The sequence below is a fragment of the Oncorhynchus mykiss genome, chromosome 20 (genome assembly GCF_057628025.1).
Source record: "Oncorhynchus mykiss isolate SJ-2025 chromosome 20, ASM5762802v1, whole genome shotgun sequence".
Lineage (NCBI taxonomy): Eukaryota > Metazoa > Chordata > Actinopteri > Salmoniformes > Salmonidae > Oncorhynchus > Oncorhynchus mykiss.
In genome coordinates this window covers 49,055,349-49,080,858 of record NC_143041.1, presented here as the reverse complement: position 1 = coordinate 49,080,858, position 25,510 = coordinate 49,055,349, and the positions used below count along the sequence as shown (strand labels likewise).

General features: G+C 46.4%; 1 protein-coding gene across 2 annotated transcripts in view; it reads left to right on the top strand.

Annotated features, from left to right (window-relative positions):
* The window catches only part of LOC110499566 (mechanosensitive cation channel TMEM63B), an 88,715-nt gene that overhangs the window by 12,289 nt on the left and 50,916 nt on the right, over nt 1-25,510 (top strand). Inside the window, exons 2-5 of one of the 2 annotated variants that reach the window (XM_090213183.1) lie at nt 16,239-16,528; nt 17,145-17,224; nt 18,051-18,089; nt 24,089-24,179. In XM_090213183.1, coding sequence (XP_090069309.1) covers nt 16,292-16,528; nt 17,145-17,224; nt 18,051-18,089; nt 24,089-24,179 — 447 coding nt within the window. In that variant the 5' untranslated portion in view covers nt 16,239-16,291. The remainder of the gene's footprint in view (nt 1-16,238; nt 16,529-17,144; nt 17,225-18,050; nt 18,090-24,088; nt 24,180-25,510) is intronic. The other variant, XM_090213184.1, reaches the window with a different exon arrangement.

Here is a 25,510-nt window from a genome sequence, read left to right as displayed (position 1 = left end):
TTCTTAGGATCACCACTTTATTTTATCTGACATTTCTGAAGGCTGAGGCTGTTTCTGAAGGCTGAGGCTGTTTCTGAAGGCTGAGGCTGTTTCTGAAGGCTGAGGCTGTTTCTGAAGGCTGAGGCTGTTTCTGAAGGCTGAGGCTGTTTCTGAAGGCTGGGGCTGTTTCTGAAGGCTGGGGCTGTTTCTGAAGGCAGAGGCTGTTTCTGAAGGCAGAGGCTGTTTCTGAAGGCAGAGGAAGAGGCAGGAGATTATGTGATGTTGCGTTATCATATTATGTATTTTATCAGTCGTTTTTGTTTCCTGTTTGGACCCCAGGAAGAGTAGTGGGGATCCCAATAAATACTACTAATGTTACTGATCCTCAATACAACAACAAAATACTTAAATACACTTAATTGTGTCCATTTTAATTGAAATGCTGTAGAATTCCTATGGAGGACTGCTTCTTCTGGTTAGTGCCAGTATGGCCGACCTGTGGCTTCAAAGCCTCTCATTGGCCAATACATAGCATCATCAACCCAGGGTTTCTATACGTCTCTGACTACAGCTGGTACTGTCACGTAGTCAGTACAGTGCTGCCCCTGTATTCATTTAGTAACAACGTTTTTAGTGTAAATTTTAAACGACTAAAACGAGATAATGGAGATCCTTTGGAAAACTGGGTCAGAGTGGAAGCATCCGATACTGTAGTGTAGGTTGGACAGTTGGCTGATACTGCTGTGTTTCCTCTCTGACTTAGACACAGGTTGTTTTGTTTTTTGTCGTGTGTTTTTTTTGACTGTTTTGTGTCAAGGTTACCACACACTAAACCCTGAGCTGTGCTCTCAGTACGCTCTGTGTGTGGACTAGAGTGACAGCCATCCATTTGATGAGTCGAAGTGCAGACCGAAGGTTTGTTTGTTCTAAGAAGTCCCCTCCCTCTCCTTCGCAGATTCTGCATATTAGATTAAATGAAATATGTTGACGGGAATATGGGAACATCCTAACCTCTCCCAAATGGGACCCTATTGTCCTACATAGTGCACTACTTCTGACCAGGACCTTATGGGCCCTAGTGCACTATGTAGGGAATAGGGTGCCATTTTGGAACTTCCTAGACTGATAATGACTCGTCAGTTCTGATAAGCATGTGTAAGTATGCCTGTTTTTCTTCTTGTGAGTCATTGATTTATTAGGAAAGTATGCTGTTGCTTGCATTCAGTTCTGTAGATGGGTCTGAACTTGCAGAGTTAACCTGTTCTATAGTTCAGGAGGAAGATGTAGGCTAGATGACGTGTCAAACTCGAGACTGGCCCGTGAGCCCGTTCAGACTGGCCCGTGAGCCCGTTCAGTATGGCCCTCGGGTGGTTTGAGTTGGTTTAAAAAAAAAACTCAAGCAACATTGAAATGATTAAGAATTAAATCTAACCTGTGTAGAAATGATAATGACTCTACTCTCCCTGTCCAGACATCAATAGTCTGTTCACCCTGTCCAGACATCAATAGTCTGTTCACCTTGTCCAGCCAGCTAACAGTCTGTTGGTTGACGTCACTGAGCATGTTGTTGTAGTTAAAGCAGTCGGTTGGTTGCTCGACGTCACTGAGCATGTTGTTGTTGTTGTTAGTTAAAGCAGTCTGTTGGTTGACGTTACTGAGCATGTTGTTGTAGTTAAAGCAGTCTGTTGCTCGACGTTACTGAGCATGTTGTTGTTAAAGCAGTCTGTTGCTCGACGTCACTGAGCATGTTGTTGTTAGTTAAAGCAGTCTGTTGCTCGACGTTACTGAGCATGTTGTTGTTAAAGCAGTCTGTTGCTCGACGTCACTGAGCATGTTGTTGTTAGTTAAAGCAGTCTGTTGGTTGACGTCACTGAGCATGTTGTTGTTGTTAGTTAAAGCAGTCTGTTGGTTGACGTCACTGAGCATGTTGTTGTAGTTAAAGCAGTCTGTTGCTCGACGTTACTGAGCATGTTGTTGTTAAAGCAGTCTGTTGGTCGACGTCACTGAGCATGTTGTTGTTAGTTAAAGCAGTCTGTTGGTTGCTCGACGTCACTGAGCACGGGAAAAAAGGCTCAGACATGAGCAAGAGACCGATGAGCATGATGTTCCCTTACTGAAATCTCAGTTATATCAATGTTAGGGTTACGTGCTGACCCACACCGCTCACATTCGTCAACGAGCGTCTGCGTCGCCAGGCGCTAAAATAGAACTTGGTTCTATTTGTGACGCTTGACAAGCTGCAAGCCCCGCCTCTCCCATCTCCTCATTGGTTTTTAGGAGCATATACCCACGTGGGTGATTGAAAGATGAACTGAGGTTCACACTCCAGTCCAGTTGGTGGTGGTAATGCACCTTAAAGTTGGTTACCAACCACCATATAAAGTCCACAGAAGAAGAAGCCTGAAGGAGGAGAGATGACTAGAAACTAACTCTGTTTACCTTTTTATCTGTGGATGAATTGTTGGAGTAGAGGACCTTGTGCATTTCAGGTAAAATAACAATCTAATGTTCATATCCCAGGACAAATTAGCTAGCAATGTTAACTTGTTTAAAGTTGAAATGGATTCAACTTTGAATAGTAGGTTATACTGACAAATTGTTAATTGACTTAACCATCATTTATTTGTCAAAGTAAATTTGGTATCAGTTAGGATATCTTGAAATCTAAAGTTGATAAGAGTTTTTCATAAAGGCCATGCAACTTTGAGTTTTGAGAAGATTTGAAAATAGGACACTGCCCCTTTTTTTTAAGACAAATGTGCCAAAAGAGATATGGACACTGCTACAGTAGGCTATCTACGCTGAATCAACTGTAGCCGCCATATTGGTTGTATGTTCATTATTAAAGGTTTACTTTTGTAAATCACTTTGCCTTAAATAAATAAGCTCAGCGAGTAGAGTTGTGTTGCTCTGGACAGCTCGCGTGTGTTTTTACCTGCCCCCAGCGGCCATTGTTAATGATACCCAGATAACAATAGGCTGTGGATATCGACTCATCGTTACCACATTATATGGGACATTAGATTCATGCTCTCTGCCTTGGTGTAGAAATTCGACTGCAACACACACTGTCAAACCAACAGTGTTTTCCTGTCATCGCTCACTTTGTGACTGACAGGTCGCCTGTCCTATCGATAGATGGTTAGAAGATGCATATCGTTCATTGTAGCGGGAGAGGGCTCGGAAAACCTTTTATTCTGACTAGCAAATTTTAATAGCAGCCTAATTGATTTAAGTGGGAAAGTACCCGGCTGTGAATAGACTAAACTGCTGTATAGCAGACAGCCGGCGCTAGCGGAAAACACTGACTGTCGGGAAATAATAAGTTAAAACAATACTTTGTTACAGTGTTACATTGTTTCAGCACTGTAACACTCAGCACTGTAACACTAACACTCAGCACTGTAACACTCAGCACTGTAACACTAACACTCAGCACTGTAACACTCAGCACTGTAACACTCAGCACTGTAACACTCAGCACTGTAACAGTGTTAGTGTTACAGTGCTGAGTGTTACAGTGTTACAGTGCTACATTGTTACAGTGTTACAGTGCTGAGTGTTACAGTGTTACAGCGCTGAGTGTTACAGCGCTGAGTGTTACAGCGCTGAGTGTTAGTGTTACAGCGCTGAGTGTTACAGTGCTACATTGTTACAGTGTCACAGCGCTGAGTGTCACAGCGCTGAGTGTCACAGCGCTGAGTGTCACAGCGCTGAGTGTCATCTCCTCGTCATGGACTGCACCAGATTTGCCTGTTTTTGCTGTGAGTTGTTACCCCACTCTTCCACCAAGGCACCTGCAAGTTCCCAGACATTTCTGGGGGGAATGGCCCTAGCACCCACCCTCCGATCCAACAGGTCCCAGACGTGCTCAATGGGATTGAGATCCGGGCTCTTCGCTGGCCATGGTAGAACACTGACATTCCTGTCTTGCAGGAAATCACACACAGAACGAGCAGTATGGCTGGTGGCGTTGTCATGCTGGAGGGTCGTGTCAGGATGAGCCTGCAGGAAGGGTACAGCATGAGGGAGGAGGATGTCTTCCCTGTAACGCTCAGTGTTGAGATTGCCTGCAATGACAACAAGCTCAGTCCGATGATGCTGTGACACACCGCCCCAGACCATGACGGATCCTCCACCTCCAAATCGATCCTGCTCCAGAGTACAAGCCTCGGTGTAACGCTCATTCCTTCAACGACAACCATCACCCCTGGTGAGACAAAACCGCGACTCGTCAGTGAAGAGCACTTTTTGCCAGTCCTGTCTGGTCCAACGACTGTGTGTTTGTGCCCATAGGCGACGTTGTTGCCGGTGATGTCTGGTGAGGACCTGCCTTACAACAGGCCTACAAGCCCTCAGTCCAGCCTCTCTCAGCCTATTGCGGACTGTCTGAGCATTGATGGAGGGATTGTGCGTTCCTGATGTAACTCGGGCAGTTGTTGTTGCAATCTGGGACCTGTCCCGAATGTGTGATGTTCGGATGTACCGATCCTGTGCAGGTGTTGTTACATGTGGTTTGCCACTGTGAGGACGATCAGCTGTCTGTCCTGTCTCCCTGTAGCGCTGTCTTAGGCGTCTCACAGTACGGGCATTGCAATTTATTGCCCTGGCCACATCTGCAGTCACGCCTCCTTGCAGCATGCCTAAGGCACGTTCACGCAGATGAGCAGGGACCCTGGGCATCTATCTTTTGGTGTTTTACAGAGTCAGTAGAAAGGCCTCTTTATTGTCCTATGTTTTAATTACTGTGACCTTAATTGCCTAACGTCTGTAAGCTGTTAGTGTCTTAACGACCGTTCCACAGGTGCATGTTCAGTAATTGCTGACTGCAGGAATGTCCACCAGAGCTGTTGCTGAGAGTGTAATGTTAATTTCTCTACCATAAGCTGCCTCCAGTTTGGCGGTACGTGGAGAATTTGGCAGTACGTCCATCCGGCCTCACAACCGCAGACGTATGGCGTTGTGTGGGCTAGCGGGTTGCTGATGTCAACGTTGGGAACAGAGTGCCCCATGGTGACGGTGGGGTTATGGTATGGGCAGGCGTAATCTACGGACAACGAACACAAATACATTTCATCGATGGCAATTTGAATGCACGGAGATAGTTACAAGATCCCGAGGCCCGTTGTTGTGCCTTTCATGCTCCGCCATCACCTCATGTTTCAGCATGATAATGCACGGCCCCATGTCGCAAGGATTTGTACACAATTCCTGGAAGCTGAAATTGGCCCAGTTCTTTCGTGGCCTATATACTCACCAGACCTGTCACACGATTTCATATGCTTGGATCCCAGAAAAACACAGAATTTCTTGTTTCCCCTGGATAAAAAGTTGAACAACCCCTGGGGTGGCGTAGGGGATGGTTGTGGTAATGCCCCCAGCAGTGGTTTGGCTTGGAAGCTATTCTCAGACTAGGCTAATGGGCTAAGAGGCGTTTCTCAGACTAGGCTAAGAGGCGTTTCTCAGACTAGGCTAATGGGCTAAGAGGCGTTTCTCAGACTAGGCTAAGAGGCGTTTCTCAGACTAGGCTAAGAGGCGTTTCTCAGACTAGGCTAAGAGGCGTTTCTCAGACTAGGCTAAGAGGCGTTTCTCAGACTAGGCTAAGAGGCGTTTCTCAGACTAGGCTAAGAGGCGTTTCTCAGACTAGGCTAAGAGGCGTTTCTCAGACTAGGCTAAGAGGCGTTTCTCAGACTAGGCTAAGAGGCGTTTCTCAGACTAGGCTAATGGGCGTTTCTCAGACTAGGCTAATGGGCTAAGAGGCGTTTCTCAGACTAGGCTAATGGGCTAAGAGGTGTTTCTCAGACTAGGTTAAGAGGCGTTTCTCAGACTAGGCTAATGGGCTAAGAGGCGTTTCTCAGACTAGGCTAATGGGCTAAGAGGCGTTTCTCAGACTAGGCTAAGAGGCGTTTCTCAGCCTAGGCTAATGGGCTAAGAGGCGTTTCTCAGCCTAGGCTAATGGGCTAAGAGGCGTTTCTCAGACTAGGTTAATGGGCTAAGAGGCGTTTCTCAGACTAGGCTAATGGGCTAAGAGGCGTTTCTCAGACTAGGCTAATGGGCTAAGAGGCGTTTCTCAGACTAGGTTAAGAGGCGTTTCTCAGACTAGGCTAATGGGCTAAGAGGCGTTTCTCAGACTAGGCTAATGGGCTAAGAGGCGTTTCTCAGACTAGGCTAAGAGGCGTTTCTCAGCCTAGGCTAATGGGCTAAGAGGCGTTTCTCAGCCTAGGTTAATGGGCTAAGAGGCGTTTCTCAGACTAGGCTAATGGGCTAAGAGGCGTTTCTCAGCCTAGGCTAATGGGCTAAGAGGCGTTTCTCAGACTAGGTTAATGGGCTAAGAGGCGTTTCTCAGACTAGGCTAATGGGCTAAGAGGCGTTTCTCAGACTAGGCTAATGGGCTAAGAGGCGTTTCTCAGACTAGGCTAATGGGCTAAGAGGCGTTTCTCAGACTAGGCTAAGAGGCGTTTCTCAGACTAGGCTAATGGGCTAAGAGGCGTTTCTCAGACTAGGCTAATGGGCTAAGAGGCGTTTCTCAGACTAGGCTAATGGGCTAAGAGGCGTTTCTCAGACTAGGCTAATGGGCTAAGAGGCGTTTCTCAGACTAGGCTAAGAGGCGTTTCTCAGACTAGGCTAAGAGGCGTTTCTCAGACTAGGCTAAGAGGCATTTCTCAGACTAGGCTAATGGGCTAAGAGGCGTTTCTCAGACTAGGCTAATGGGCTAAGAGGCGTTTCTCAGACTAGGCTAAGAGGCGTTTCTCAGACTAGGCTAATGGGCTAAGAGGCGTTTCTCAGGCGAGGCTAATGGGCTAAGAGGCGTTTCTCAGGCGAGGCTAATGGGCTAAGAGGCGTTTCTCAGGCGAGGCTAATGGGCTAAGAGGCGTTTCTCAGGCGAGGCTAATGGGCTAAGAGGCGTTTCTCAGACGAGGCTAATGGGCTAAGAGGCGTTTCTCAGACGAGGCTAATGGGCTAAGAGGCGTTTCTCAGACGAGGCTAATGGGCTAAGAGGCGTTTCTCAGACGAGGCTAATGGGCTAAGAGGCGTTTCTTAGACGAGGCTAATGGGCTAAGAGGCATTTCTCAGACGAGGCTAATGGGCTAAGAGGCGTTTCTCAGACGAGGCTAATGGGCTAAGAGGCGTTTCTCAGACGAGGCTAATGGGCTAAGAGGCGTTTCTCAGACTAGGTTAATGGGCTAAGGTGTTTCTCAGACTAGGTTAAGAGGTGTTTCCTAGACTAGGCTAATGGGCTAAGAGGCGTTTCTTAGACTAGGCTAATGGGCTAAGAGGCGTTTCTCAGACTAGGCTAATGGGCTAAGAGGCGTTTCTCAGACTAGGCTAATGGGCTAAGAGGCGTTTCTCAGACTAGGCTAAGAGGCGTTTCTCAGACTAGGCTAATGGGCTAAGAGGCGTTTCTCAGACGAGGCTAATGGGCTAAGAGGCGTTTCTCAGACGAGGCTAATGGCCTAAGAGGCGTTTCTCAGACGAGGCTAATGGCCTAAGAGGCGTTTCTCAGACTAGGCTAATGGACTAAGAGGCGTTTCTCAGGCGAGGCTAATGGGCTAAGAGGCGTTTCTCAGGCGAGGCTAATGGGCTAAGAGGCGTTTCTCAGACTAGGCTAATGGGCTAAGAGGCGTTTCTCAGACTAGGCTAATGGACTAAGAGGCGTTTCTCAGACTAGGCTAATGGGCTAAGAGGTGTTTCTCAGACTAGGCTAATGGGCTAAGAGGCGTTTCTCAGACTAGGTTAATGGGCTAAGAGGCGTTTCTCAGACTAGGCTAAGAGGCGTTTCTCAGACTAGGCTAAGAGGCGTTTCTCAGACTAGGCTAAGAGGCGTTTCTCAGACTAGGCTAAGAGGCGTTTCTCAGACTAGGCTAATGGGCTAAGAGGCGTTTCTCAGACTAGGCTAATGGGCTAAGAGGCGTTTCTCAGACTAGGCTAATGGGCTAAGAGGCGTTTCTCAGACTAGGCTAATGGGCTAAGAGGCGTTTCTCAGACTAGGCTAATGGGCTAAGAGGCGTTTCTCAGACGAGGCTAATGGGCTAAGAGGCGTTTCTCAGACTAGTTTAATGGGCTAAGAGGCTAACAAGCAATCTTATGTGTGTACTGCAAAAAAACTGTTCTTTTTCTCTGCCTCTTTGCCCTTCGACCTACTAACACCAACATTACCCCACACACACACATTACCAGCGCTGTTCTGCTCATCTGTCCCAACACTAACCCATTAATACTCCTCCTGGAATGCTGTGACATCACGCTGACAGAGAAAAATGAGAGTGGCCGGGAGTTGAGAGAGCAAGGAACGGAGAGGGAGGGGGAGAGGTGATAGGTCAAGGAATGGCGAGAGGGACAGAGGACAGAGGGAGGCTGCTAGAGAACAATAGATTAATAGAGGGTATAGACAGACACCACAGTCTCAACCCGGAGAGGAGACGAGACACCACAGTCTACCCGGAGAGGAGACGAGACCCCAACGTCTCAACCCGGAGAGGAGACAAGACTCCCAAATGGCACCCTATTCTCTATATAGTGCGCTAGTTTTGACCAGAACCCTATGGGTAACGTAGTGCACTAGTTTAGACCAGAGCCCTATGGGTAACGTAGTGCACTACTTTAGAGCAGAGCCCTATGGGTAACGTAGTGCACTACTTTAGAGCAGAGCCCTATGGGTAACGTAGTGCACTAGTTTAGACCAGAGCCCTATGGGTAACGTAGTGCACTAGTTTAGACCAGAGTCCTATGGGTAACGTAGTGCACTAGTTTAGACCAGAGCCCTATGGGTAACGTAGTGCACTAGTTTAGACCAGAGCCCTATGGGTAACGTAGTGCACTACTTTAGACCACATGTTCTCTTCTTAAACCACACCATTGCCGGAGCCTTTGACCCATTTACCATGTATAAACTATCCCTCAAACACTCTGCAAGACGGCTTGTTCAGCTACTGTAGTCTTCTCTCTCATCTTTTTGACCCCCTTCTCCCAACGTTAATACAAAGGCTTTTGTTTTGAGACGACCTGATCTGACTGTTCAGATGAGAAGCGTGCCGTAGACATCATAACCATGCTATTAATATAGTAATAACATCTGACTTTAATAACAGGACACAGTAACAGTTTAGTTCATCTTGTTCTGTACCAGATTAGATTATTCATGTTTTTAGTTTAGTATTCATTATGTTACAACAGTTGTGTCCTCTGTTAAGAGTAGATGAAAACAATATCTGGCCTTAATGGATACATGTCGGGCTGTTGAGATGGCCGTATTACCGCCACTTCTGCAGTCATGACCACAATACATTTACGGTAATCTCCTTTTATGCACCCTGGACATGTGTTGGTAGTACCCTGGTAGTATCCAACTAGCAAAACGGCCATCCACGTCCTAATGGCCTGATACTCAGGGCTCTATTGTCCCTCCATCAGGTTCTAATGGCCTGATACTCAGGGCTCTATTGTCCCTCCATCAGGTTCTAATGGCCTAGTACTCAGGGCTCTATTGTCCCTCCATCAGGTCCTAATTGCCTGGTACTCAGGACTCTATTGTCCCTCCATCAGGTCCTAATGGCCTGGTACTCAGGGCTCTATTGTCCCTCCATCAGGTCCTAATGGCCTGGTACTCAGGGCTCTATTGTCCCTCCATCAGGTCCTAATGGCCTGATACTCAGGGCTCTATTGTCCCTCCATCAGGTCCTAATGGCCTGATACTCAGGGCTCTATTGTCCCTCCATCAGGTTCTAATGGCCTAGTACTCAGGGCTCTATTGTCCCTCCATCAGGTCCTAATTGCCTGGTACTCAGGACTCTATTGTCCCTCCATCAGGTCCTAATGGCCTGGTACTCAGGGCTCTATTGTCCCTCCATCAGGCCCTAATGGCCTGGTACTCAGGGCTCTATTGTCCCTCCATCAGGTCCTAATGGCCTGGTACTCAGGGCTCTATTGTCCCTCCATCAGGTCCTAATGGCCTGGTACAAAGGGCTCTATTGTCCCTCCATCAGGTCCTAATGGCCTGGTACAAAGGGCTCTATTGTCCCTCCATCAGGTCCTAATGGCCTGGTACAAAGGGCTCTATTGTCCCTCCATCAGGTCCTAATGGCCTGGTACAAAGGGCTCTATTGTCCCTCCATCAGGTCCTAATGGCCTGGTACTCAGGGCTCTATTGTCCCTAATGGCCTAGTACTCAGGGCTCTATTGTCCCTCCATCAGGTCCTAATGGCCTGATACTCAGGGCTCTATTGTCCCTCCATCAGGTCCTAATGGCCTGATACTCAGGGCTCTATTGTCCCTCCATCAGGTTCTAATGGCCTGATACTCAGGGCTCTATTGTCCCTCCATCAGGTCCTAATGGCCTGGTACTCAGGGCTCTATTGTCCCTCCATCAGGTCCTAATGGCCTGATACTCAGGGCTCTATTGTCCCTCCATCAGGTCCTAATGGCCTGATACTCAGGGCTCTATTGTCCCTCCATCAGGTTCTAATGGCCTGATACTCAGGGCTCTATTGTCCCTCCATCAGGTCCTAATGGCCTGGTACTCAGGGCTCTGTTGTCCCTCCATCAGGTTCTAATGGCCTGATACTCAGGGCTCTATTGTCCCTCCATCAGGTCCTAATGGCCTGGTACTCAGGGCTCTGTTGTCCCTCCATCAGGTTCTAATGGCCTGATACTCAGGGCTCTATTGTCCCTCCATCAGGTCCTAATGGCCTGATACTCAGGGCTCTATTGTCCCTCCATCAGGTCCTAATGGCCTGGTACTCAGGGCTCTATTGTCCCTAATGGCCTAGTACTCAGGGCTCTATTGTCCCTCCATCAGGTCCTAATGGCCTGATACTCAGGGCTCTATTGTCCCTCCATCAGGTCCTAATGGCCTGATACTCAGGGCTCTATTGTCCCTCCATCAGGTTCTAATGGCCTAGTACTCAGGGCTCTATTGTCCCTCCATCAGGTCCTAATTGCCTGGTACTCAGGACTCTATTGTCCCTCCATCAGGTCCTAATGGCCTGATACTCAGGGCTCTATTGTCCCTCCATCAGGTCCTAATGGCCTGGTACAAAGGGCTCTATTGTCCCTCCATCAGGTCCTAATGGCCTGGTACAAAGGGCTCTATTGTCCCTCCATCAGGTCCTAATGGCCTGGTACAAAGGGCTCTATTGTCCCTCCATCAGGTTCTAATGGCCTGGTACTCAGGGCTCTATTGTCCCTCCATCAGGTCCTAATGGCCTGGTACTCAGGGCTCTATTGTCCCTCCATCAGGTTCTAATGGCCTGGTACTCAGGGCTCTATTGTCCCTCCATCAGGTCCTAATGGCCTGGTACTCAGGGCTCTATTGTCCCTCCATCAGGTCCTAATGGCCTGATACTCAGGGCTCTATTGTCCCTCCATCAGGTCCTAATGGCCTGGTACAAAGGGCTCTATTGTCCCTCCATCAGGTCCTAATGGCCTGGTACAAAGGGCTCTATTGTCCCTCCATCAGGTCCTAATGGCCTGGTACAAAGGGCTCTATTGTCCCTCCATCAGGTCCTAATGGCCTGGTACAAAGGGCTCTATTGTCCCTCCATCAGGTCCTAATGGCCTGGTACTCAGGGCTCTATTGTCCCTCCATCAGGTCCTAATGGCCTGGTACTCAGGGCTCTATTGTCCCTCCATCAGGTCCTAATGGCCTGATACTCAGGGCTCTATTGTCCCTCCATCAGGTCCTAATGGCCTGATACTCAGGGCTCTATTGTCCCTCCATCAGGTCCTAATGGCCTGATACTCAGGGCTCTATTGTCCCTCCATCAGGTTCTAATGGCCTGATACTCAGGGCTCTATTGTCCCTCCATCAGGTCCTAATGGCCTGGTACTCAGGGCTCTATTGTCCCTCCATCAGGTCCTAATGGCCTGATACTCAGGGCTCTATTGTCCCTCCATCAGGTCCTAATTGCCTGGTACTCAGGGCTCTATTGTCCCTCCATCAGGTCCTAATGGCCTGGTACTCAGGGCTCTATTGTCCCTCCATCAGGTCCTAATGGCCTGATACTCAGGGCTCTATTGTCCCTCCATCAGGTCCTAATGGCCTGGTACAAAGGGCTCTATTGTCCCTCCATCAGGTCCTAATGGCCTGATACTCAGGGCTCTATTGTCCCTCCATCAGGTTCTAATGGCCTGATACTCAGGGCTCTATTGTCCCTCCATCAGGTCCTAATGGCCTGGTACTCAGGGCTCTATTGTCCCTCCATCAGGTCCTAATGGCCTGATACTCAGGGCTCTATTGTCCCTCCATCAGGTCCTAATTGCCTGGTACTCAGGGCTCTATTGTCCCTCCATCAGGTCCTAATGGCCTGGTACTCAGGGCTCTATTGTCCCTCCATCAGGTCCTAATGGCCTGATACTCAGGGCTCTATTGTCCCTCCATCAGGTCCTAATGGCCTGGTACAAAGGGCTCTATTGTCCCTCCATCAGGTCCTAATGGCCTGGTACAAAGGGCTCTATTGTCCCTCCATCAGGTCCTAATGGCCTGGTACAAAGGGCTCTATTGTCCCTCCATCAGGTCCTAATGGCCTGGTACAAAGGGCTCTATTGTCCCTCCATCAGGTCCTAATGGCCTGGTACTCAGGGCTCTATTGTCCCTAATGGCCTAGTACTCAGGGCTCTATTGTCCCTCCATCAGGTCCTAATGGCCTGATACTCAGGGCTCTATTGTCCCTCCATCAGGTCCTAATGGCCTGATACTCAGGGCTCTATTGTCCCTCCATCAGGTTCTAATGGCCTGATACTCAGGGCTCTATTGTCCCTAATGGCCTAGTACTCAGGGCTCTATTGTCCCTCCATCAGGTCCTAATGGCCTGGTACTCAGGGCTCTATTGTCCCTCCATCAGGTCCTAATGGCCTGGTACTCAGGGCTCTATTGTCCCTCCATCAGGTCCTAATGGCCTGATACTCAGGGCTCTATTGTCCCTCCATCAGGTCCTAATGGCCTGATACTCAGGGCTCTATTGTCCCTCCATCAGGTTCTAATGGCCTGATACTCAGGGCTCTATTGTCCCTCCATCAGGTCCTAATGGCCTGGTACTCAGGGCTCTATTGTCCCTCCATCAGGTCCTAATGGCCTGATACTCAGGGCTCTATTGTCCCTCCATCAGGTCCTAATGGCCTGATACTCAGGGCTCTATTGTCCCTCCATCAGGTTCTAATGGCCTGATACTCAGGGCTCTATTGTCCCTCCATCAGGTCCTAATGGCCTGGTACTCAGGGCTCTATTGTCCCTCCATCAGGTTCTAATGGCCTGATACTCAGGGCTCTATTGTCCCTCCATCAGGTCCTAATGGCCTGGTACTCAGGGCTCTATTGTCCCTCCATCAGGTCCTAATGGCCTGGTACTCAGGGCTCTATTGTCCCTCCATCAGGTCCTAATGGCCTGATACTCAGGGCTCTATTGTCCCTCCATCAGGTCCTAATGGCCTGGTACTCAGGGCTCTATTGTCCCTAATGGCCTAGTACTCAGGGCTCTATTGTCCCTCCATCAGGTCCTAATGGCCTAGTACTCAGGGCTCTATTGTCCCTCCATCAGGTCCTAATGGCCTGGTACAAAGGGCTCTATTGTCCCTCCATCAGGTCCTAATGGCCTGGTACAAAGGGCTCTATTGTCCCTCCATCAGGTCCTAATGGCCTGGTACTCAGGGCTCTATTGTCCCTAATGGCCTAGTACTCAGGGCTCTATTGTCCCTCCATCAGGTCCTAATGGCCTGGTACTCAGGGCTCTATTGTCCCTCCATCAGGTCCTAATGGCCTGATACTCAGGGCTCTATTGTCCCTCCATCAGGTTCTAATGGCCTGGTACTCAGGGCTCTATTGTCCCTCCATCAGGTCCTAATGGCCTGGTACTCAGGGCTCTGTTGTCCCTCATCAGGTTCTAATGGCCTGATACTCAGGGCTCTATTGTCCCTCCATCAGGTCCTAATGGCCTGATACTCAGGGCTCTATTGTCCCTCCATCAGGTTCTAATGGCCTGGTACTCAGGGCTCTATTGTCCCTCCATCAGGTCCTAATGGCCTGGTACTCAGGGCTCTATTGTCCCTCCATCAGGTCCTAATGGCCTGGTACTCAGGGCTCTATTGTCCCTCCATCAGGTCCTAATGGCCTGGTACTCAGGGCTCTATTGTCCCTCCATCAGGTTCTAATGGCCTGGTACTCAGGGCTCTATTGTCCCTCCACCAGGTCCTAATGGCCTGGTACTCAGGGCTCTATTGTCCCTCCATCAGGTCCTAATGGCCTGGTACTCAGGGCTCTATTGTCCCTCCATCAGGTCCTAATGGCCTGGTACTCAGGGCTCTATTGTCCCTCCATCAGGTTCTAATGGCCTGGTACTCAGGGCTCTATTGTCCCTCCATCAGGTTCTAATGGCCAGGTACTCATGGCTCTATTGTCCCTCCATCAGGTCCTAATGGCCTGGTACTCAGGGCTCTATTGTCCCTCCATCAGGTCCTAATGGCCTGGTACTCAGGGCTCTATTGTCCCTCCATCAGGTCCTAATGGCCTGGTACTCAGGGCTCTATTGTCCCTCCATCAGGTTCTAATGGCCTGGTACTCAGGGCTCTATTGTCCCTCCATCAGGTCCTAATGGCCTGGTACTCAGGGCTCTATTGTCCCTCCATCAGGTTCTAATGGCCTGGTACTCAGGGCTCTATTGTCCCTCCATCAGGTTCTAATGGCCTGGTACTCAGGGCTCTATTGTCCCTCCATCAGGTTCTAATGGCCTGGTACAAAGGGCTCTATTGTCCCTCCATCAGGTTCTAATGGCCTGGTACTCAGGGCTCTATTGTCCCTCCATCAGGTCCTAATGGCCTGGTACTCAGGGCTCTATTGTCCCTCCATCAGGTTCTAATGGCCTGGTACAAAGGGCTCTATTGTCCCTCCATCAGGTTCTAATGGCCTGGTACTCAGGGCTCTATTGTCCCTCCATTGTATTTTTTTTTTTTTTACTGATTTGGTAACAGAATGACACATTTGAATCACTTAAACCAAAAAATTATCAGTAAACCTCTGAAATGTCATTATCCTCCTCATGAGGGAGAGACATTTTTAAAATATCTTACAGATATGTGGGTTTTTGGTAACGGAATGACAAGGCAATGTTTCATAAACTTACAGAAGGCAAATTATTACTGCCAAACTAAATGTTGATGTTAGTTATAGGCGTCTTCAACATTGTTCTGTTCTGCTGTATTTCTGGTCCCTTTTCAGACTGTTTCTGAGATGTTTTCAGACTGTTTCTGAGAGGAGATGTTTTCAGACTGTTTCTGAGAGGAGATGTTTTCAGACTGTTTCTGAGAGATGTTTTCAGACTGTTTCCGAGAGATGTTTTCAGACTGTTTCTGAGAGGAGATGTTTTCAGACTGTTTCTGAGAGGAGATGTTTTCAGACTGTTTCCGAGAGGAGATGTGTTCAGACTGTTTCTGAGAGGAGATGTGTTCAGACTGTTTCTGAGAGGAGATGTGTTCAGACTGTTTCTGAGAGGAGATGTGTTCAGACTGTTTCCGAGAGGAGATGTGTTCAGACTGTTTCCGAGAGGAGATGTGTTCAGACTGTTTCCGAGAGGAGATGTGTTCAGACTGTTTCTGAGAGGAGATGTGTTCAGACTGTTTCCGAGAGGAGATGTGTTCAGACTGTTTCTGAGAGATTATTTACATAGAGCCAGTCACGTCTGTTTATTAACATAGAGCCAATCACGTCTGTTTATTAACATAGGAGCCAATCACGTCTGTTTCTTTACATAGGAGCCAATCACGTCTGTTTATTTACATAGGAGCCAATCACGTCTGTTTATTTACATAGAAGTGGCTTTGCGAGATCTAGCTTCTTGGTAACAGCAGCAGACACGATCCCCTGTCAGATCCCTGCTGCCTAATATTGGTTTGTTTTTTGCGTGCTGCAAACTGTGTTTTGAGTTACTTGCATAACTTTATGAGCTAGGTTGTCTGTCCTAGTAATACATAATTAGCATGTGCTCCTTAGCATTTACCTAGCATTTACTATGGGAATTCCTTAGTACTTGTTAGCATTTTGTTAGCATTCTGTTAAGTAAACGTAATACAAAATATAAATAATTGTCCCTGGATGACACGGGCACGGTATGGAAGTCTAGATAACACCCAACCCTAGTATAACCGGTATTTCTGATACCCTCCTTAGCAGAGGCGTCTAATTATAAAAAAGGCACACCTGTACAGGTGTGAAATTGGACAAATATAATCACCTACCTCTGAATTGCCTAAATTCCCTGGTCTTCTCTCCTCCAGGTGTTTAAGATGCTGCAGTGAGTTCGGAGCTGAATCTTAACTGAAGCCTCAGCATGTCTATACTGCTGATGGTGGGTGTGGTGATGTGGGGGGCCCAAGGCGGGGTCCATGGGGCCATGTGTCCCGGAGGGGTCCTTGGTAACTGCCCCACCCAGCAGAGCAACACCTCCGGTGGGGGTGAGACCTCCAGGGACTACTGCTACACCGCCCGTATCCGATCCACCGTGCTCCAGGGCCTGCCCTTCGGAGGGGTGCCCACCGTCCTCGCACTCGACTTCATGTGCTTCCTGGTGAGTCAAACGCAAGAGTTCAAAGGTCAAACAGAGATGAGTATACAGTGTAATACAACTATATTTTTCACCTGATACATCAGAAAGGTTTCTTCAGCCCCCCCCCCCCCCCCCACACACACACGCATACCACACACACACACACACACACACACACACACACACACACACCCACACACCACACACAAACCGAGAGTCAGGGTTGTACAGCTGATGATGTGACATGTCTAGATATGTTTTCCTTCATATAGATGGAGCTGTGATTTAATTGGTTAGATCTGTTCTGACATAAAACAGCCCCTGAAGGAATTTCACTTCCCTAAAGTAACATGCTTGGGAAGGCTGCCTGCTTGCCTAATGTATGGTGAGGCTCCTACCCCCTCTCTCTGTGTACATTGGGACCTCTCCCTCCCTATTGAAGATGAAGGATGACCTTTTGACAAGTGGTCAGTTTGTGTGTTTGTTTTAACGTGTGTGTGTGGCCTTCCTAGTTATCCTGTTTTAACGTGTGTGTGTGTGTGTGTGTGTGTTACCTTCCTAGTTATCCTGTTTTGACGTGTGTGTGTGTGTGTGTGTGGCCTTCCTAGTTATCCTTTTTGACGTGTGTGTTTCCTAGGTACTCCTGTTTGTGTTCTCCATCTTGAGGAAGGTAGCGTGGGACTACGGCCGCTTGGCGCTGGTCACTGATGCAGACAGGTAAACCACTACACTGTCATCTTTACCATGTGATCCCTGCAGGAATTGAACCCAACACCTTGGCGTTGAGGAGTTGCCAGGTAGAGCCACAATCTCTTACCAACTGAGTCACACAGGCTGAGACACACCGGGGAAAGAACCCACAGACATGTTTAGTATGTGATCCCTGTTGGAATTGAACCCACAGCTTTGATTCCACACAGTACTCTTAGCGCCACTCTTAGAGCCAGGGTGATGGTCCATAGATAGGCACATTGTTTTCCCCTGCTGCATGCCTGCAATACTTGTAAGTCATCTCATATCCAGATAGTGATTTCCCTTTGACTTAACATCTAGGTCTACTGTATATCTGTGTTTGATGCTTTTTTTTAAATTCAGTATGAACCAAACATAAGCAGCCATTTTATGGATTTGTGGTCTTCATGGTGCTGTTGTTATATAGACAATACTCAAGACTACACATTATGTGTACTCTCGTCAAAACTCGTGACCCTCTTTTGCTCAGTTTGGTAGAGCGTGACGTCTGAAACCCCAGAACGGTGGGTTCAATTCCCAGGACCACCCATATGTAAAAACTGTGTGCATGTATGAGTTGAGTGGCTTTGGTTAAAGGAATTTGCTAATGGCCTGTATATGAATCTGTTTGGAAATGTTTGTAATATAGCTACTATGTATAACCCCAGCAGAGGCCCTCTGTCGCCGTAGAGACAACTGAACTGTGATTGGCCCTGATTAACGGCATCGATCACTAGTTTCTCCTACAGGACTCTATCAAGCTGACCCCCTGCCATATTGTTTTTTCTGTTTTTTGTTTTTCTCTCTGAAGACGGAGTCAGCGATACAGCCGTCTGGACGAACAGGAATAGTATGTAATGTTACCGCGTCACCCTGCTTCTCTTCCTCTTCCGTACCCCTCTTATCTTCTAGGAGTAACTCTTTTCCTTCCTTTCCTACCTAGGCTGGTGTGGGTTGGGTTGGCCTCTCTCTCTCGCTCTCTCTCGGTGTGGGTCTTCTCTTTCCTTCTCTCCCTCCAGGCTTTCTTCTTCTCCATGCCACTCCTGTTCTCTCCACCTTTTTTCTTTCTCATCATTTGCTGCTGAGTCTCTCTGGCGTCTCTCTGTCTCTGTCTGTTTCAACCCTGCTGTTGGATGTCCTCTCTCTCCCTAACTAATCAGCTCTATATGCTAATCTGTTTCGTTGTTAAACTCTCTGACAAGCAGCATGCCTTTCCTGTCCTCCTGTATGAGCGCAGCCCATGAGGCGCCCAGCAGGCAGGATGTTTACAGGGTGGAGAGGTACGGTAACTAGTAACTACACACCTGGTTATCCCTACCTACAGCTCCTGTATGTATCAGTCTGTGGTGGTTCTGTACTACCTACTAGCCACCTCTTCCTGCCAATCAGCTGTGTGTCTGTGGTGGTTCTGTACTACCTACTAGCCACCTCTTCCTGCCAATCAGCTGTGTGTCTGTGGTGGTTCTGTGCTACCTACTAGCCACCTCTTCCTACCAATCAGCTGTGTGTCTGTGGTGGTTCTGTACTACCTACTAGCCACCTCTTCCTGCCAATCAGCTGTGTGTCTGTGGTGGTTCTGTACTTCCTACTAGCCACCTCTTCCTGCCAATCAGCTGTGTGTCTGTGGTGGTTCTGTACTACCTACTAGCCACCTCTTCCTGCCAATCAGCTGTGTGTCTGTGGTGGTTCTGTACTACCTACTAGCCACCTCTTCCTACCAATCAGCTGTGTGTCTCTGGTGGTCCCCCCCCCCCTTCATCCTTTAATGTTGTTGTACGCTTGGCGCCAATATTCATTGTGATCTGAAAGGCAAAACGTTATCCTGGATTAACATCCCTCTGTCAGTGATTCTCTCAATCCTGGTCGTTGGGTCATTTTTGATTAGTTGCATCAGCTGTGTTAGGGCCAGGGGTCAGGGGTCAGAAATAAAAAGGGACATCCGTTTGGGTGCACAGGACCAGGATTGAAAAACACTGCTCTCAGTCTGCGTATTAATGACTACACACTGGTGTTATGTTGTCTCTGTGAATACCCTTGTCTGTGAATACCCTTGTCTGTGAATACCCTTGTCTGTGAATACCCTTGTCTGTGAATACCCTTGTCTGTGAATACCCTTGTCTGTGAATACCCTTGTCTGTGAATACCCTTGTCTGTGAATACCCATGTCTGTGAATAACCTTCTCTCTCTAGCTAGCATCTGTCATCTTAAAGGCCCATTTCAGTCAAAAATGAGATATTCCTGTGTTTTCTATATATTTCCACACTGATGTTGGCATAACACTGTGAAATTGTGAACATTTTGACAATGTCCTTCTAAGTGTAAGAGCTGTTTGAAAAGACCGGGTGAAATTTCTGCCTGTCTTGGTGGGATGTAGTTTGGGCCTTCCATGGGGACATCACCATGCAGTCATTAAAAAATAGACCAATAAGAAAGATGATTCCAAACCACTCTGCCGAACATTTTCACTTTTCCCCACCCCGCTCTGATCCCATGTCTGCATTCTGCCTTTTAACAGGCTGGGGGGCTCTGACAGAGAGAGACCGTTTGTGTATCTCTAGAATCCTCAAACTGCATGGAATGGGGCTGTAGAGGTTTGTTCTGGATCATTGTTGTCTCACTGATGGGGTGTGTGAGGGTTGGGGGGGGGGGGGGGGGGGGGGGGGGGGCCGTTACGTAACTACGTAGATTATTTTTATGAGTGACAGAGTAAAATAATGGGTGACTTTTTTAAATCGCCAAGCACCCTCTGAAGCGTGAAACTGAGATTTTATTTTAACACAAAGTAAAACGGTTAGGCTATATCCAGATGTTCAAACCGTTTCTGTGTACGGTATTACCTGGAAGTGAATACAAGGTCAAGGCTTTGAGTAACTGGTGAAAAGGAGTCGGGCGCAGGAGAGTTGAGATGCGTGGACAAGGTATTTAATACACGAAAAAACACTGGTATAAAAACAATACAACGGTGTGTGAAATATACCACGACTAAATATACCACGACTAAATATACCACGACTAAATATACCACGACTAAATATACCACGACTAAATATACCACGACTAAATATACCCACGACTAAATATACCACGACTAAATATACCACGACTAAATATACCCACGACTATATATACCGACGACTAAATATACCACGACTAAATATACCACGACTAAATATACCACGACTAAATATACCACGACTAAATATACCACGACTAAATATACCGACGACTAAATATACCACGACTAAATATACCACGACTAAATATACCACGACTAAATATACCACGACTAAATATACCACGACTAAATATACCACGACTAAATATACCACGACTAAATATACCCACGACTAAATATACCACGACTAAATATACCACGACTAAATATACCCACGACTATATATACCGACGACTAAATATACCACGACTAAATATACCACGACTAAATATATCACGACTAAATATACCACGACTAAATATACCGACGACTAAATATACCACGACTAAATATACCACGACTAAATATACCACGACTAAATATACCACGACTAAATATACCACGACTAAATATACCGACGACTAAATATACCACGACTAAATATACCGACGACTAAATATACCACGACTAAATATACCACGACTAAATATACCACGACTAAATATACCACGACTAAATATACCACGACTAAATATACCACGACTAAATATACCACGACTAAATATACCACGACTAAATATACCACGACTAAATATACCGACGACTAAATATACAGACGACTAAATATACCGACGACTAAATATACCACGACTAAATATACCACGACTAAATATACCGACGACTAAATATACCGACGACTAAATATACCACGACTAAATATACCACGACTAAATATACCACGACTAAATATACCACGACTAAATATACCACGACTAAATATACCACGACTAAATATACCACGACTAAATATACCGACGACTAAATATACCACGACTAAATATACCACGACTAAATATACCGACGACTAAATATACCGACGACTAAATATACCGCGACTAAATATACCACGACTAAATATACCACGACTAAATATACCACAACTAAATATACCACGACTAAATATATCACGACTAAATATACCACGACTAAATATACCGACGACTAAATATACCACGACTAAATATACCACGACTAAATATACCACGACTAAATATACCACGACTAAATATACCACGACTAAATATACCGACGACTAAATATACCACGACTAAATATACCGACGACTAAATATACCACGACTAAATATACCACGACTAAATATACCACGACTAAATATACCACGACTAAATATACCACGACTAAATATACCACGACTAAATATACCACGACTAAATATACCACGACTAAATATACCGACGACTAAATATACCACGACTAAATATACCACGACTAAATATACCGACGACTAAATATACCACGACTAAATATACCGACGACTAAATATACCGCGACTAAATATACCGCGACTAAATATACCGCGACTAAATATACCGCGACTAAATATACCGACGACTAAATATACCGACGACTAAATATACCGACGACTAAATATACCGCGACTAAATATACCGCGACTAAATACACCGCGACTAAATATACCACGACTAAATATACCGACGACTAAATATACCGACGACTAAATATACCACGACTAAATATACCACGACTAAATATACCGCGACTAAATATACCGCGACTAAATATACCGACGACTAAATATACCACGACTAAATATATCACGACTAAATATACCACGACTAAATATACCGACGACTAAATATACCACGACTAAATATACCACGACTAAATATACCACGACTAAATATACCACGACTAAATATACCACGACTAAATATACCGACGACTAAATATACCACGACTAAATATACCGACGACTAAATATACCACGACTAAATATACCACGACTAAATATACCACGACTAAATATACCACGACTAAATATACCACGACTAAATATACCACGACTAAATATACCACGACTAAATATACCACGACTAAATATACCACGACTAAATATACCGACGACTAAATATACAGACGACTAAATATACCGACGACTAAATATACCACGACTAAATATACCACGACTAAATATACCGACGACTAAATATACCGACGACTAAATATACCACGACTAAATATACCACGACTAAATATACCACGACTAAATATACCACGACTAAATATACCACGACTAAATATACCACGACTAAATATACCACGACTAAATATACCGACGACTAAATATACCACGACTAAATATACCACGACTAAATATACCGACGACTAAATATACCGACGACTAAATATACCGCGACTAAATATACCACGACTAAATATACCACGACTAAATATACCACAACTAAATATACCACGACTAAATATATCACGACTAAATATACCACGACTAAATATACCGACGACTAAATATACCACGACTAAATATACCACGACTAAATATACCACGACTAAATATACCACGACTAAATATACCACGACTAAATATACCGACGACTAAATATACCACGACTAAATATACCGACGACTAAATATACCACGACTAAATATACCACGACTAAATATACCACGACTAAATATACCACGACTAAATATACCACGACTAAATATACCGACGACTAAATATACCACGACTAAATATACCACGACTAAATATACCGACGACTAAATATACCACGACTAAATATACCGACGACTAAATATACCGCGACTAAATATACCGCGACTAAATATACCGCGACTAAATATACCGCGACTAAATATACCGACGACTAAATATACCGACGACTAAATATACCGACGACTAAATATACCGCGACTAAATATACCGCGACTAAATACACCGCGACTAAATACACCGCGACTAAATATACCGACGACTAAATATACCGACGACTAAACGGGAGTAAATACAAAACCGGGCAACAAAATACCAGCCGTCATATGCAGCCATCAACATAGAACATAAATTACAAACACGCACACCGACATGGGGGAAACAGAGGGTTAAATAATGAACATGTAATTGGGGAATAGAAACCAGGTGTGTAGAAAACAAAGACAAAACAAATGGAAAGGCGATGGCTAGAAAGCCGGTGAAGTCGACCGCCGAACGCCGCCCGGACAAGGAGAGGGAACCGACTTCGGCGGATGTCGTGACAGGTGCGCTATTTAAATAAAAAAAATGTAAAGTATAAAGTATGCACAAAACAATTTGGGCATCAGGGATCTTCATCCAGGAGAGGATTGATTGTCTCTAGTGCGGGTACCAGTCTTTTTAAGCTAACATTCCATTCCTTGCCACTCCAATGAGTAGGTGTTCTGAAACGTTTGACTGGTTCTGTAAATGTAATGTACTACTACTACTAACTAATCCCAACCCCCGATGAGGAGTAGACCTACGCCCCACTAAAACCTCAACTCTGTCTCAGGTCAATTACATTAAATTCAGGAAATAAACTGAAATTCCAGAATTGGAATGTAAGTGGTGCAAGCGTGTGAACACAGCCCAGGACCAGCCTCTCCAGACCATTTCAGAGCCTAGTACATGTGTGGCCAGTGAACTAACTACTCTGTAAATAAATACACCATTGATACTGTACTACAATGGTGATATCAAAGCCTAACTTTTTGGTGTTGTGCTATGCTAATGCTTGGCTAAAGCGATCTCCATCAGGTTTGTTTTTGGGGAGCGCTAGGCTAATGCTAACCTAGTACTAATTGTATCCTTTTAACATTGTGTGTGTGTGCGTAGTGTGGCGTCTGCCATAACGTCAGAGCTTCCCGATCGCTACGAACGCCTGACCTCTGTCTCCAGCTCAGTGGACTTTGAGCAGAGAGACAACGTAAGTACTACTTCCTGTTTTTACTGGGGTCATGGGGTGTGGAGCGTCTACGCTAGAGCATCGGTTTCCAACCTTGTCGGTTCCGGTGATCACCAAATCACCGTTAAAAGCTCTTGAGGAACACCATCGAAGAGTCACAAACCATTTGCACTGTGAAAAGTAATGTGATCTTTAAAAATATACAGTGCCTTGCGAAAGTATTCGGCCGCCTTGAACTTTGCGACCTTTTGCCAAATTTCAGGCTTCAAACATAAAGATATAAAACAGTTTTATATCTTTATGTTTGAAGCCTGAAATGTGGCAAAAGGTCGCAAAGTTCAAGGGGGCCGAATACTTTTGCAAGGCACTGTATATATTTCTTTATAACCTTTATTTAACTAGGCAAGTCAGTTAAGAACAAATTCTTATTTTCAATGGCAGCCTAGGAACAGTGGGTTAACTGCCTGTTCAGGGGCAGAATGAAAGATTTTTACCTTGTCAGCTCAGGGATTTGAACTTGCAACCTTTTTGGTTATTAATCCAACGCTCTAACCACTAGGCTACCTGACGCCCCAGACCTAACCTAACCTACGGCAGACCTGACCTAACCTACGGCAGACCTAACCTAACCTACGGCAGACCTGACCTAACCTACGGCAGACCTGACCTAACCTACGGCAGACCTGACCTAACCTACGGCAGACCTGACCTAACCTACGGCAGACCTGACCTAACCTACGGCAGACCTAACCTAACCTACGGCAGACCTGACCTAACCTACGGCAGACCTGACCTAACCTACGGCAGACCTGACCTAACCTACGGCAGACCTGACCTAACCTACGGCAGACCTGACCTAACCTACGGCAGACCTGACCTAACCTACGGCAGACCTGACCTAACCTACGGCAGACCTGACCTAACCTACGGCAGACCTGACCTAACCTACGGCAGACCTGACCTAACCTACGGCAGACCTGACCTAACCTACGGCAGACCTGACCTAACCTACGGCAGACCTGACCTAACCTACGGCAGACCTGACCTAACCTACGGCAGACCTGACCTAACCTACGGCAGACCTGACCTAACCTACGGCAGACCTGACCTAACCTTCTGCAGATCTAACCTAACCTTCTGCAGATCTAACCTAACCTTCTGCAGATCTAACCTAACCTTCTGCAGATCTAACCTAACCTTCTGCAGATCTAACCTAACCTTCTGCAGATCTAACCTAACCATCTGCAGATCTAACCTAACCTTCTGCAGATCTAACCTAACCTTCTGCAGATCTGACCTAACCTTCTGCAGATCTGACCTAACCTTCTGCAGATCTAACCTAACCTTCTGCA